Source organism: Oncorhynchus keta, unplaced genomic scaffold (genome assembly GCF_023373465.1).
Source record: "Oncorhynchus keta strain PuntledgeMale-10-30-2019 unplaced genomic scaffold, Oket_V2 Un_scaffold_12020_pilon_pilon, whole genome shotgun sequence".
Classification (NCBI taxonomy): domain Eukaryota; kingdom Metazoa; phylum Chordata; class Actinopteri; order Salmoniformes; family Salmonidae; genus Oncorhynchus; species Oncorhynchus keta.
Window position 1 is genome coordinate 74081 of NW_026290764.1, and position 15861 is coordinate 89941.

At 47.8% G+C, this 15861-nt stretch overlaps 1 protein-coding gene across 7 annotated transcripts in view; it reads left to right on the forward strand.

Annotated features, from left to right (window-relative positions):
* The window catches only part of LOC118371191 (TOM1-like protein 2), a 46263-nt gene that overhangs the window by 12749 nt on the left and 17653 nt on the right, over positions 1-15861 (forward strand). For all 7 annotated transcript variants that reach the window (XM_052513470.1, XM_052513466.1, XM_052513467.1 and 4 more), the window contains exons 2-7: positions 1985-2069; positions 5965-6043; positions 6913-7062; positions 7469-7603; positions 10496-10681; positions 11061-11177. In XM_052513470.1, coding sequence (XP_052369430.1) covers positions 2032-2069; positions 5965-6043; positions 6913-7062; positions 7469-7603; positions 10496-10681; positions 11061-11177 — 705 coding nt within the window. In that variant the 5' untranslated portion in view covers positions 1985-2031. The remainder of the gene's footprint in view (positions 1-1984; positions 2070-5964; positions 6044-6912; positions 7063-7468; positions 7604-10495; positions 10682-11060; positions 11178-15861) is intronic.

The window sequence follows — 15861 nt, forward strand, 5'->3', positions numbered from 1 at the left end:
CCACAAACTTTTCTATTGACAATATTAGCCTACCGCTTGTGGTCACAAACACATATTTAGCAGATGTTATTGCGGGTGTAGTGAAATCACTTGTAAAAGATGCCCAGCTTGTGTGCAGTAAGGCAAGAAACAGCACATGCCTTTTTTTGTGCAACTTTTTCAAATCATAGTCGCACACTTCATGTAGCCTAGCCCATAGGCCTATATGTTTTGTTAAGGTTTTTATCACAGCTAAAGTGGCCAAATAACGCCTTAAAATGAAGCACATTCATCCGCTTTACAACGGGTGTAGAGAATAACTGGCAAACATACGCAGCGCGTGACCTTCAAGTTGTAGGCTGTGTGAGGAAGCCAGGAGATGCTAAATGTGTTTGTTAATTAACGGTCAATTACCGTGAGACCGGCAATTATTTGCTTCCCAATCAATTTTGGACAAAATCTCATGACCACAACAGCCCTAACTAGGTCTGATCCTTTCCTTCTCCCTTTCATTTTCGTCTTTCTCCCTCCCTCTTTTCCTCGCTCTCCCTGCCTGTCCTCTTTCCAATCCACTTGAGGAGATTAGGTGGGGCGTGCCAGTGGAGATAGCAGTGGTTAAGACTTAACACTTAATGCTCTGCTGTTCACACACTGAGCCTGGGCAGCTAAACACCGTGTCATGCTGTTTACCTTGGCTTCTCATGTTCTGACATGTTGTTAGCAGAATACTGTCTTTGTGTACACAGTAAATACATTATTTGAGTAATATTTAGATTAGAGGCAGTGTGAAAGGAGAGAAACAGACACCAAAAGCATTAGTCCTTCACACAAGGTGGCCTCAGTGGTAGACTGTGTGATCTGGCGGGTTGGAAGGAGAGGGGAGGTAAAGGCCAGAACAGGACACAGCCCCAGAGAGAGGTCCCTGGCCTGGGCATGCCACACTGCTCTGAGCCCCTGGGCTGGAGGTAGAAATGTTCTGAGTGACTGAGCTAACCTAGAGCTAGTCTAGTCATCATGACTAACTTTTAAACATTTGAACTCTTAGCTCTGTATTTTGACTCTAAATACCTCTCTCTCTTGCTGGCTCAGTTTCCTTATTTTCTCCCAGCCAAGAACAGGAGTGAGACTAGGTGTGCTTCCCAAATTACACCCCATTCCCAATGTAGTGCACTACTTTTGACCAGGGCTCAAAGGGAATTGTGTTCCATATGGGACACGCACAGTTCTTTTAATCCTGTTTTATGGAGGGATGAATTCAGCATGGTAATTGGTCGACACCAGTGGTAGTGGACTTCCAGACGTCAGCTCAATTATGTAATTATAAAACTTCAATGTTACTGTGTTGAAAAGCCAATAGCCAATATCCTGTCACGTTTCCCTCAATTACTTTCCTCTCTAAGACAATGCAGAGAACACCCATGATCCTGTTTGAATAGGTTAAAATGCATCACGCATATTGGCTTACTATACAAAACCTGTTACAGTTATCTCTTTTTACGTGCTTGGTTACACAACCTTTTCTCATGCCCACAGTAATGTTACATAAGCCATGGAGTTTAGGCTAACTAGTGCGGCTTGTTGAGGTAAGGGGACAGGTCACAGCGCAGTCAGACTGAAATATAGCCCAAGGCTTAGTGGACAGTGGGTTGGCAGAGTACTGACTCTAGGTCTGTTATAAAACCTGTTTTACATCTCCCCATCTTGTCAATCAATCAATTAGGTCTCATTTTATTAATTTATTTGACATCAGCAGTTGTCACAAGCTGCCCAGCCTAGACCCCACAGAGCAAGAAAAGCAGAAGTGAAATCACCAGGAAAAACTCCCTAGAAGGAAGAAACCTAGGTAGGAACCAGTCCCAAGGGGTGGTTCATCCTTTTTGGGCTGTACCGATTATTCCTATGGGGTTAGGTGTTGCTCACCGCTCGTCTAGGGGAAACTTCCTACTACTTAGTGTCCTCCTTGGTCCAATGAGCAGGTTTGTTTACTTCCTGTTGTCTTTTCCAGAGAAGGCCACGGATGGCGGCCTGCAGGCTGAGGACTGGACCCTCAACATGGAGATCTGTGACATCATCAATGAGACGGAGGAAGGGTGAGCAACAGACTACATCAGTACACTTTCACCTGACTGACTGAAAGACGGACTGACTGACTGACTGAAAGACGGACTGACTGACTGACTGACTGACTGAAAGACGGACTGACTGACTGACTGACTGAAAGACGGACTGACTGACTGACTGACTGAAAGACGGACTGACTGACTGACTGACTGAAAGACGGACTGACTGACTGAAAGACGGACTGACTGACTGACTGACTGAAAGACGGACTGACTGACTGACTGACTGAAAGATGGACTGACTGACTGAAAGATGGACTGACTGGCTGAAAGACTGATTGACTGATTGACTGACTGGCTGAAAGACGGGACGGCTCGGCTCGCTGGCTGCCTTACTGATTGACTGAACAAGTCAATCGCACAAACAAAAACCTCTTATCACACTCAAAAATAACATACAAATGATGTGCACAAATACAATACAACTTTATTGTCCATTAGTTATAGTGAACAACAGACATTTGTCTTCTGCTCTGTTCTCAAACTCTCTACATGGCACACATCACACATGCAGTTGAGACAAGCACAGGGTCAAGCTGCAGTGCAGATAGAATGTAATGAGAATATCCTTTTTTACTAATTAGTGTTAACTTTTCTTTGAGTTTAATGAGATAAGTTGTTGACTCCCCTGAAATTGGTTGAGTGCTGTGACCTTTAGGAAAAACTGGAGGGATTCAAACACAATTCTTTCCTCTTCCCCGAATCATTCTTCTGCTTCCCCTTTATCTATCTTCTCACTCTTGTGGTTAACAGGTATGACTGTCTACTGGCTAGCTGTCTGAAGTTCTGGGAGAACACTATTTCAGTACAATTCAGGAAAAACAATGACCCATGTCTTTTGAGATATCAGTCCCTCGCCTCCATTACAACTTCCACCTCCTACTTGAAGCGTTGTGTAATTTGAGTGTGAAGGCTACTAAGTAGCAAATTACTATTGGCTTTGTGTATTGTGTTAGTGTAGGAAGTCAGACATGGTGACAACTGAATGGCCTGCAGGCAATCCTCTTTAGGTTCAGACAAGGACATAGATGTGGAAGAAATGCCAGCTAGCTGCACTAATGCCACTTATCAGACAGATAAACATAGACTGCCTACCTGAAACTTCTGGAAGTGGAACTTTTGAGATGATGTAACACCCATGCATACCAGTATTCCCTGAGCTCCTCTCTTTCTATAGTCTGTCTGTGTCTGAAGTCTGAAGGTCTCAACTCCCTCCCATAGGATCCACTAGTGCCAGTGATACTACTGCCTGAGCACTACTCCGTTAATGTTTTATACACTGCATACGCTCAGCCGTGGCTGTCAGACAGTGATATACACACTCTCATCTCTCCTCTGAAACTTCACAGAGCTCCAGAGTGAGGTTCCTGGAAGCTCATTACCTCATCTGTAACAGAGAGCATTCTCTATTAAGATGAGCTTTGATCTTTCTATAGTGCAAACAGACAGGCAGGCAGAAATACAGATATAAACTTAGCAAAAAAAGAAACGTCCCCTTTTCGGGACTCTGTCTTTCAAAGATAATTTGTAAAAATCCGAATAACTTCACAGATCTTCTTTGTAAAGGGTTTAAACACGCTTGTTCAATGAACCATAAACAATTAATGAACACTCACCTGTGGAACGGTCGTTAAGACACTAACAGCTTACAGACGGTAGGCAATTAAGGTCACAGTTATGAAAACTTAGGACACTATAAAGAGGCCTTTCTACTGACTCTGAAAAACACCAAAAGAAAGATGCCCAGGATCCCTGCTCATCTGCGTGAACATGCCTTAGGCATGCTGCAAGGAGGCATGAGGACTGCAGATGTGGCCAGGGCAATAAATTGCAATGTCCGTACCGTGACAGCTCTACAGGGAGACAGGAAGGAGAGCTGATCGTCCTCACAGTGGCAGATCACGTCTAACAACACCTGCACAGGATTGATACATCCGAACATCACACCTGCGGACAGGTACAGGATGGCAACAACAACAGCCCAAGTTACACCAGGAATGCACAATCCCTCCACCAGTGCTCAGACTGTCCTCAATAGGCTGAGAGAGGCTGGACTGAGGGCTTGTAGGCCTGTTGTAAGACATGTCCTCACCAGACATCACCAGCAATAACGTTGATCGTCCTACCTGGCACAAACCCACCATCGCTGGACCAGACAGGACTGGTAAAAAGTGCTCTTCACTGACAAGTTGCGGTTTTGTCTCACCAGGGGTGATGGTCGGATTCGTGTTTATCGTCGAAGGAATGAGTGTTACGCTGAGGCCTGTACTCTGGAGCAGGATAGATTTGGAGGTGGAAGGTCCGTCATGGTCTGGGGAGTTGTGTCACAGCATCATTGGACTGCGCTTGTTGTCATTGCAGGCAATCTCAACGCTGTGCATTACAGGGAAGACATCCTCCTCCTTCATGTGGTACCCTTCCTGCAAGCTCATCCTGACATTACATTTACATTACATTACATTTAAGTCATTTAGCAGACGCTCTTATCCAGAGCGACTTACAAATTGGTGCATTCACCTTATGACATCCAGTGGAACAGCCACTTTACAATAGTGCATCTAAATCTACATGACCCTCCAGCATGACAATGCCACCACACACAGAACAAGCAGTATGGCTGATTTCCTGCTAGACAGGAATGTTAGTGTTCTGCCATGGCCAGCGAAGAGCCCAGATCTCAATCCCATTGAGCACGTCTGGGACCTGTTGGATTGGAGGATAAGGGCTAGAGCCATTCTCCCCCAAAAATGTCTGGGAACTTGCATGTGCCTTGGTGGAAGAGTGGGGTAACATCTCACAGCAAGAACAGGCAAATATGGTGCAGTCCATGAGGAGGAGGTGAACTGCAGTACACAATGCAGCTGGTGGCCACACCAGATACTGACTGTTACTTTTGATTTTGACCCCCCACTTTGTTCAGGGACACATTATTCCATTTCTTTTAGTCACGTGTTTGTGGAACTTTTTCAGTTTGTCTCAGTTGTTGAATCTTGTTATGTTCATACAAATATTTACATGTTATGTTTGCTGAAAATAAACGCAGTTGACACGAGAGGACGTTTATTTTTTTGCTGAGCTTACAAGCTCAGATCTATGTGGTGATTTGTTTTTAAATGCCCAATGCAGCTGTTTTTGATCTCAATGTCAAATAATTTATGGGTAAAATGAAGTACATTACTGTAGTAATAGTTGTTAATTAAAAGGGTAAGAAAGAAAAAAATCTATAGCTTTTTTCGCAAAACTATTTCTCAAGCAAGAATTTAGCTAGGATCGTCTGGGAGCTGGTCTGTGAAAGGGCCTAATGGGAGGGGCTTAATGGGAGGGATATGTAACCTCAAAACGATCTGTTATTGGTTTGGAACTCTCTTTGTTATTGGTCTATTATTGTATACTGCTTAGTGGTGTCACCAGGCAAGCCAAAACTCCATCAATGCAAAACCTGCTGATTAGAAGGTCCTGTGTAAATTGTATTTTTAACCAGCAATTATAAGGAAATAACACTGATCACATTATTGCAAACTTTTACAGTGTTAGTTTTAACAGCTGTTGTACAATATACAAAACACTGAGTTTTGACTGCACTGAGCCTTTAGTGGAGTGTGTGTGTTTAGACTGCCAGGTAGGTAACACTTCTGAGACCTGCGCACGGCTTCATACAAAATCAACAACGCCACGGCTAAGATGGTTTAGGTCAATAAAAACAACGGGTTGAGTTGATAGCATGACCCAAGCCCGATGTTAATCCAAGAATGCCAGGCATACTTTTACTTTACATTTTTTAAGATTAGCTTCATAGAATGACTTACAGAACGCTAACAGGATATTTGTGTGCTTAGCTAAGTTTCTATGTGTTGTGTTCCTGCAGGCCTAAAGATGCCATCCGGGCGCTGAAGAAGAGACTGAGTGGGAACAGGAACTACCGGGAGGTGATGCTAGGATTGACGGTGAGACAGGCTCTACTTGGGTTCCCAGTGTTGACCCACCTAAATCTTTTCAGATGAACAATAGAGGGTGTGTGGTGTTGAAAAGCCTGGAACATACAGGTCACATCACTGATCATGTGTCCAAGGGCATCTGGAGATGTTTTGGGATGTCTTGAGCCCACAATCTGCTACCCAGCGGTAGAACGTGACCAATCAAATCAATCGGATGTATTTTCTAAAGCCCATTATACGTCGGCAGTTGTCACAAAGCGCTGAAGACCCACATTTGGAAAACACTGGATGAGCACACCAGCAGGGACGGAGCGAATCCGTCCAGAGCTAGGCCTAGATCTAAGTGATGCTTATTGTCTGAACTCACCCTCAACAACAACCAGTCTCTGGGAAGAGAAACAGACAAATAGACCTTTCACATTTAGAGCACACTTACCACACTTGCAAACGCGCCTGCATGCTTAACTAGGACAGTGATATTATTCGTTACACTTGTTCTTCACGCCTGAGCTTCAAAAAGCCACCAACACACGTTCATGAATTAGCTGTCTGCTGTGTCTCACTGTGACTTCTCCCTCAGGCGATTTCTCAACTGTTATGTTTTTTCTGTCTTCATATTTGATTTTGTTTATGTGGATCTTGATTTTTTTTTTAGCTGCATCCTTTATTCCATGTCAGATGACAGAAGTCAGCTCTTTATCAATATCTGAGCACACTTCTCTTCTTCCAGGGAGTTTCTCGCTCTCTATCATACTTTCTTACTTCCTGATGTTTTCTCTCCTCCTCTTTCAAGTTAAGGGGCTTTATTGGCATGGGAAACAGGATATATGTAAACATTCTTACTTCCTGATGTTTTACCTCTATCTTTCCATTTCTAGGTGCTGGAGACGTGTGTAAAGAACTGCGGCCACCGGTTTCATGTCCTCGTGGCTAACCGGGACTTCATTGATGGTGTCCTCGTCAAAATCATCTCCCCCAAAACCAACCCCCCCACCATCGTACAGGACAAAGTCCTGGCTCTGATCCAGGTACAGCACATGATAATAATCACATGGCACATGATAAGAAATCCCTAGGTACTTTTACATCTGAGATACGTGGATAGGTATAAGCAACATGGTGAACATTTCACCAAGCCAGTCAGAGAGCTGTAAGAGGCCAGGCTGCAGCAGTTAGGAGAACCCTGCAGTTAGGAAAATTCTACATCCAAAATGAGTCCAGACACCTCCAACAAACCTCTCTAAATACAGTGAGAGGAGGAGAGCGGACACCTTGTACCTGAGCAACACACACACACACACAGGACTGAAGTCAGCAACACAACACCTGGGCCCTCACTGTTTGGCCTTCATCTATCCACTCCTCTCAGATGTCTACCAGGATGTAACGGGGTTGTTTCCAGCCCTTATTCTGTGTTTGTCTGTGTGTTGCCAGGCCTGGGCGGATGCCTTCAGGAGTAGTCCTGACCTGACGGGGGTGGTCCATATTTATGAGGAGTTGAAGAGGAAAGGCATCGAGTTCCCCATGGCTGACCTGGACACTCTGTCACCCATCCACACACCACAGAGGGTGAGACCCAACACGCATCCACACACCACAGAGGGTGAGACCCAACACGCATCCACACACCACAGAGGGTGAGACCCAACACGCATCCACACACCACAGGGGGGGAGACCCAACACGCATCCACACACCACAGGGGGCGAGACCCAACACGCATCCACACACCACAGAGGGCGAGACCCAACACGCATCCACACACCACAGGGGGCGAGACCCAACACGCATCCACACACCACAGAGGGCGAGACCCAACACGCATCCACACACCACAGGGGGCGAGACCCAACACGCATCCACACACCACAGGGGGCGTGACCCAACACGCATCCACACACCACAGGGGGGAGACCCAACACGCATCCACACACCACAGGGGGCGAGACCCAACACGCATCCACACACCACAGGGGGCGAGACCCAACACGCATCCACACACCACAGGGGGCGAGACCCAACACGCATCCACACACCACAGGGGGCGAGACCCAACACGCATCCACACACCACAGGGGGCGTGACCCAACACGCATCCACACACCACAGGGGGCGTGACCCAACACGCATCCACACACCACAGGGGGCGTGACCCAACACGCATCCACACACCACAGGGGGCGTGACCCAACACGCATCCACACACCACAGGGGGCGTGACCCAACACGCATCCACACACCACAGGGGGCGAGACCCAACACGCATCCACACACCACAGGGGGCGAGACCCAACACGCACACACAGGCGTACATGAACCCATGCGAATGAGGTAGAATCATCTGAAGCAGTGACTATACTGCTGTAGTAGCAGAGCTGTACTATCTACATGTTGTGTTCTCTACAGAGCTCTACTAACTAACTACATGTTGTGTTCTCTCTACTGAGCTCTAAAAACGAACTACATGTTGTGTTCTCTACAGAGCTCTACTAACTACATGTTGTGTTCTCTCTACAGAGCTCTACTAACTACATGTTGTGTTCTCTCTACAGAGCTCTACTAACTAACTACATGTTGTGTTCTCTCTACAGAGCTCTACTAACTACATGTTGTGTTCTCTCCACAGAGCTCTACTAACTACATGTTGTGTTCTCTACAGAGCTCTACTAACTAACTACATGTTGTGTTCTCTCTACAGAGCTCTACTAACTAACTACATGTTGTGTTCTCTACAGAGCTCTACTAACTAACTACATGTTGTGTTCTCTCTACAGAGCTCTACTAACTACATGTTGTGTTCTCTCTACAGAGCTCTACTAACTACATGTTGTGTTCTCTCTACAGAGCTCTACTAACTAACTACATGTTGTGTTCTCTCTACAGAGCTCTACTAACTAACTACATGTTGTGTTCTCTCTACAGAGCTCTACTAACTAACTACATGTTGTGTTCTCTCTACAGAGCTCTACTAACTAACTACATGTTGTGTTCTCTCTACAGAGCTCTACTAACTAACTACATGTTGTGTTCTCTACAGAGCTCTACTAACTAACTACATGTTGTGTTCTCTCTACAGAGCTCTACTAACTACATGTTGTGTTCTCTCTACAGAGCTCTACTAACTAACTACATGTTGTGTTCTCTCTACAGAGCTCTACTAACTAACTACATGTTGTGTTCTCTCTACAGAGCTCTACTAACTAACTACATGTTGTGTTCTCTCTACAGAGCTCTACTAACTACATGTTGTGTTCTCTCTACAGAGCTCTACTAACTAACTACATGTTGTGTTCTCTCTACAGAGCTCTACTAACTACATGTTGTGTTCTCTACAGAGCTCTACTAACTAACTACATGTTGTGTTCTCTCTACAGAGCTCTACTAACTAACTACATGTTGTGTTCTCTCTACAGAGCTCTACTAACTACATGTTGTGTTCTCTACAGAGCTCTACTAACTAACTACATGTTGTGTTCTCTACAGAGCTCTACTAACTAACTACATGTTGTGTTCTCTCTACAGAGCTCTACTAACTAACTACATGTTGTGTTCTCTACAGAGCTCTACTAACTAACTACATGTTGTGTTCTCTACAGAGCTCTACTAACTAACTACATGTTGTGTTCTCTACAGAGCTCTACTAACTAACTACATGTTGTGTTCTCTACAGAGCTCTACTAACTAACTACATGTTGTGTTCTCTACAGAGCTCTACTAACTAACTACATGTTGTGTTCTCTCTACAGAGCTCTACTAACTACATGTTGTGTTCTCTACAGAGCTCTACTAACTAACTACATGTTGTGTTCTCTCTACAGAGCTCTACTAACTAACTACATGTTGTGTTCTCTACAGAGCTCTACTAACTAACTACATGTTGTGTTCTCTACAGAGCTCTACTAACTAACTACATGTTGTGTTCTCTACAGAGCTCTACTAACTAACTACATGTTGTGTTCTCTACAGAGCTCTACTAACTAACTACATGTTGTGTTCTCTCTACAGAGCTCTACTAACTAACTACATGTTGTGTTCTCTACAGAGCTCTACTAACTAACTACATGTTGTGTTCTCTCCACAGAGCTCTACTAACTACATGTTGTGTTCTCTCTACAGAGCTCTACTAACTAACTACATGTTGTGTTCTCTCTACAGAGCTCTACTAACTACATGTGTTCTCTACAGAGCTCTACTAACTAACTACATGTTGTGCTCTCTACAGAGCTCTACTAACTACATGTTGTGTTCTCTACAGAGCTCTACTAACTAACTACATGTTGTGTTCTCTACAGAGCTCTACTAACTACATGTTGTGTTCTCTACAGAGCTCTACTAACTACATGTTGTGTTCTCTACAGAGCTCTACTAACTACATGTTGTGTTCTCTACAGAGCTCTACTAACTACATGTTGTGTTCTCTCTACAGAGCTCTACTAACTACATGTTGTGTTCTCTCTACAGGGTCTACCAGAGGTGGACCCAGCTGTACTAAAGTACAAAGCCCCCATCCAGCCCCACGCTACAGCCACCCTCCCCAAGCCTACAGCCGCCCCGGCTCCGGCCCCGGCCCCCGCCCCCCTCACCCCCATCCTACAGATACCACACATCCCCAACATACAGGGCCCCATCACCGCCAACCCTGAACAGGTGAGGAGAAAGATGGCCTCTGACGGCTAATGTTAAACTACTTCCAGAGTCATGTTCATGGCCAAAAACGGAAAAGAACTGACTGGACGTTGCCCAATAAAAAAACCAAGTTTCTCCTGTCCTCAGGGTTGCGTCAAAGAAGGGGAGGAAGGAAGGATGTATGTTGACAGTTTTCAAACAGGGCCCAAGATTTTCATGGTTAGCAGATGTTAATGCGAGTGTAGCGAAATGCTTGTGCTCCTAGTTCAGACCGTGCAGTAATATCTAACAAGTAATCTAACAATTTCACAACAACTACCTTAGCTGCCTCCACTTAGCTTTGATCAGATCAGGGAAGACTTTCTCTCTCTGACCCTTGACCCCTGTGTGTCCTCCTCAGATCGCCCGGCTGCGCAGTGAACTGGACATAGTGAGGGGAAACACCAAAGTGATGTCAGAGATGCTGACTGAGATGGTGCCTGGACAGGAGGACTCCTCGGACCTGGAACTCCTTCAGGTCAGAAAATGGACTACATCCAGCATAGAAATACAATTATAGAACATTGACTTGAATGGGGATCCCCATTCTAGTAATTATATTTCTATAACTCCAGGTCAGATACTACATCCTCATAGAAATATAATTACACACAATTTTAAAACATTTTTGAAAAATCCTGGACGACGCTGGGCCAATTGTGCACCGCCCCATGGGTCTCCCGGTCGGCTGCGACAGTCGTCTGGACTCGAACCCAGAATCTCTAGTGGCCTAAGACCACTGCGCCACTTGGGAGGCCCTCAGAATTCCACAACATTGACTTGAATGGGGGCGTTCAGTCTAGTAATTCTATTTCTGACACCCCCTCAGCCTCATCCTACTAAAAATATGTCACTGGTCCGAACTGTGGAAGCTTTTCATCATTGAGAATTTGAGACAGCTGTGTATTGCACGCAACATAAAAAAGGATTTCACACATAGCGCTCCATCTGTTTAGTTTTTAAAAATACAAATTTAAACCTTCCCTGCTGCTCAACTGAAATGTGTTGGAACTCATTTAGCCCACTAGGGGGAGTAGTACTACCACTCTAGGGGGAGTAGTACTACCACTCTAGGGGGAGTAGTACTACCACTCTAGGGGGAGTAGTACTACCACTCTAGGGGGAGTAGTACTACCACTCTAGGGGGAGTAGTACTACCACTCTAGGGGGAGTAGTACTACCACTCTAGGGGGAGTAGTACTACCACTCTAGGGGGAGTAGTACCACCACTCTAGGGGGAGTAGTACCACCACTCTAGGGGGAGTAGTACCACCATAGTACCACCGCTCTAGGGGGAGTAGTACCACCGCTCTAGGGGGAGTAGTACCACCGCTCTGGGGGAGTAGTACCACCGCTCTAGGGGGAGTAGTACCACCGCTCTAGGGGGAGTAGTACCACCGCTCTAGGGGAGTAGTACCACCGCTCTAGGGGGGAGTAGTACCACCGCTCTAGGGGGAGTAGTACCACCGCTCTAGGGGAGTAGTACCACCGCTCTAGGGGGAGTAGTACCACCGCTCTGGGGGAGTAGTACCACCGCTCTAGGGGAGTAGTACCACCGCTCTAGGGGGAGTAGTACCACCGCTCTAGGGGAGTAGTACCACCGCTCTAGGGGGAGTAGTACCACCGCTCTAGGGGAGTAGTACCACCGCTCTAGGGGGAGTAGTACCACCGCTCTAGGGGGAGTAGTACCACCGCTCTAGGGGGAGTAGTACCACCGCTCTGGGGAGTAGTACCACCTAGGGGAGTAGTACCACCGCTCTAGGGGGAGTAGTACCACCGCTCTAGGGGGAGTAGTACCACCGCTCTAGGGGGAGTAGTACCACCGCTCTAGGGGAGTAGTACCACCGCTCTAGGGGGAGTAGTACCACCGCTCTAGGGGGAGTAGTACCACCGCTCTAGGGGAGTAGTACCACCGCTCTGGGGGGAGTAGTACCACCGCTCTAGGGGGAGTAGTACCACCGCTCTAGGGGGAGTAGTACCACCGCTCTAGGGGGAGTAGTACCACCGCTCTAGGGGAGTAGTGCCACCGCTCTAGGGGGAGTAGTGCCACCGCTCTAGGGGAGTAGTGCCACCGCTCTAGGGGGAGTAGTGCCACCGCTCTAGGGGGAGTAGTGCCACCGCTCTAGGGGAGTAGTGCCACCGCTCTAGGGGAGTAGTGCCACCGCTCTAGGGGAGTAGTGCCACCGCTCTAGGGGAGTAGTGCCACCGCTCTAGGGGAGTAGTGCCACCGCTCTAGGGGAGTAGTGCCACCGCTCTATGGGGAGTAGTGCCACCGCTCTATGGGGGAGTAGTGCCACCGCTCTATGGGGAGTAGTGCCACCGCTCTATGGGGAGTAGTGCCACCGCTCTATGGGGAGTAGTGCCACCGCTCTATGGGGAGTAGTGCCACCGCTCTATGGGGAGTAGTACCACCGCTCTATGGGGAGTAGTGCCACCGCTCTAGGGGGAGTAGTGCCACCGCTCTATGGGGAGTAGTACCACCGCTCTATGGGGAGTAGTACCACCGCTCTATGGGGAGTAGTACCACCGCTCTATGGGGAGTAGTGCCACCGCTCTATGGGGAGTAGTGCCACCGCTCTATGGGGAGTATTACCACCATAGTACCACCACTCTAGTGTGAGTAGTACCATCACTCTAGGGGTGTAGTACCATCACTCTAGGGGAGTAGTACCACCAAACTAGGGAGTAGTACCACCAAACTAGGGGAGTAGTACCACCACACTAGGGGAGTAGTACCACCACACTAGGGGGAGTAGTACCACCACACTAGGGGGAGTAGTACCACCACACTAGGGGAGTAGTACCACCACACTAGGGGAGTAGTACCACCACACTAGGGGAGTAGTACCACCACACTAGGGGAGTAGTACCACCACACTAGGGGAGTAGTACCACCACACTAGGGGGAGTAGTACCACCACACTAGGGGAGTAGTACCACCACACTAGGGGGAGTAGTACCACCATAGTACCACCACCCTAGAGGGAGTAGTACCACCACCATAGTACCACCACTCTAGTGTGAGTAGTACCACCACTCTAGGGGAGTAGTACCATCACTCTAGGGGAGTAGTACCATCACTCTAGGGGAGTAGTACCACCAAACTAGGGGAGTAGTACCACCACACTAGGGGAGTAGTACCACCACACTAGGGGAGTAGTACCACCACACTAGGGGAGTAGTACCATCACTCTAGGGGGAGTAGTACCACCAAACTAGGGGGAGTAGTACCACCAAACTAGGGGAGTAGTACCACCACACTAGGGGGGAGTAGTACCACCACACTAGGGGGAGTAGTACCACCACACTAGGGAGTAGTACCACCACACTAGGGGAGTAGTACCACCACACTAGGGGAGTAGTACCACCACACTAGGGGAGTAGTACCACCACACTAGGGGAGTAGTACCACCATAGTACCACCACACTAGGGGAGTAGTACCACCATAGTACCACCACTCTCGGGAAATAGTACCACCACTCTAGGGGAAGTAGTACCATCATAGTACCACCGCTCTAGGGGAGTTGCACCACCATAATACCACCGCTCTAGGGGAGTAGTACCACCATAGTTCCACCCCTCTAGGGGAGTAGTACCACCATAGTACCACCACTCTAGGGAAGTAGTACCATCATAGTACCACCGCTCTAGGAGTAGTTGTACCACCATAATACCACCGCTCTAGGGGTAGTTGTACCAACATAGTTCCACCACTCTAGGGGAGTAGTACCACCATAGTACCACCACTCTGGGGGGGGGTAGTACCACCATAGTACCACCGCTCTAGGGGAGCAGTGCCGCCATAGTATCACCACTCTAGGGGAGTAGTACCACCACTCTAGGGGAGTAGTACCACCACTCTAGGAGGAGTAGTACCACCACTCTAGGGGAGTAGTACCACCACTCTAGGGGAGTAGTACCACCACTCTAGGGGAGTAGTACCACCACTCTAGGGGAGTAGTACCACCACTCTAGGGGGGGGATAGTACCACCACCATAGTACCACCACTCTAGGGAGTAGTACCACCACTCTAGGGGGAGTAGTACCACCACTCTAGGGGGAGTAGTACCACCATAGTACCACCGCTCTAGGGGGAGTAGTACCACCACTCTAGGGGAGTAGTATCACCATAGTACCACTCTAGGGGAGTAGTACCACCATAGTACCACCGCTCTAGGGGGAGTAGTATCACCATAGTACCACTCTTGGGGGAGTAGTACCACCATAGTACCACCGCTCTAGGGGATAGTAGTTCCACCACTCTAGGGGAGTAGTATCACCATAGTACCACTCTTGGGGAGTAGTACCACCATAGTACCACCGCTCTAGGGGAGTAGTACCACCGCTCTAGGGGGAGTAGTACCACCACTCTAGGGGGAGTAGTACCACCGCTCTAGGGGGAGTAGTACCACCATAGTACCACCGCTCTAGTGGGAGTAGTACCACAATAGTACCACCGCTCTAGGGGAGTAGTTCCACCACTCTAGGGGAGTAGTACCACCACTCTAGGGGAGTAGTACCACCACTCTAGGGGAGTAGTACCGCCACTCTAGGGGGAGTAGTACCACCACTCTAGGGAAGTAGTACCACCACTCTAGGGAAGTAGTACCACCACTCTAGGGAAGTAGTACCACCACTCTAGGGGAGTAGTATCACCATAGTACCACTCTTGGGGAGTAGTACCACCATAGTACCACCGCTCTAGTGGGAGTAGTACCACAATAGTACCACCGCTCTGGGGAGTAGTACCACCACTCTAGGGGAGTAGTACCACCACTCTAGGGGAAGTAGTACCACCACTCTAGGGGAAGTAGTACCACCACTCTAGGGGAAGTAGTACCACCCCTCTAGGGGAGTAGTACCACCACTCTAGGGGAGTAGTATCACCATAGTACCACTCTAGGGGAGTAGTACCACAATAGTACCACCGCTCTAGGGGAGTAGTACCACCGCTCTAGGGGAGTAGTATCACCATAGTACCACCGCTCTAGGGGGAGTAGTATCACCATAGTACCACCGCTCTAGGGGGAGTAGTACCACCACTCTAGGGGGAGTAGTATCACCATAGTACCACTCTTGGGGAGTAGTACCACCATAGTACCACCGCTCTAGGGGGAGTAGTACCACCACTCTAGGGGGAGTAGTACCACCACTCTAGGG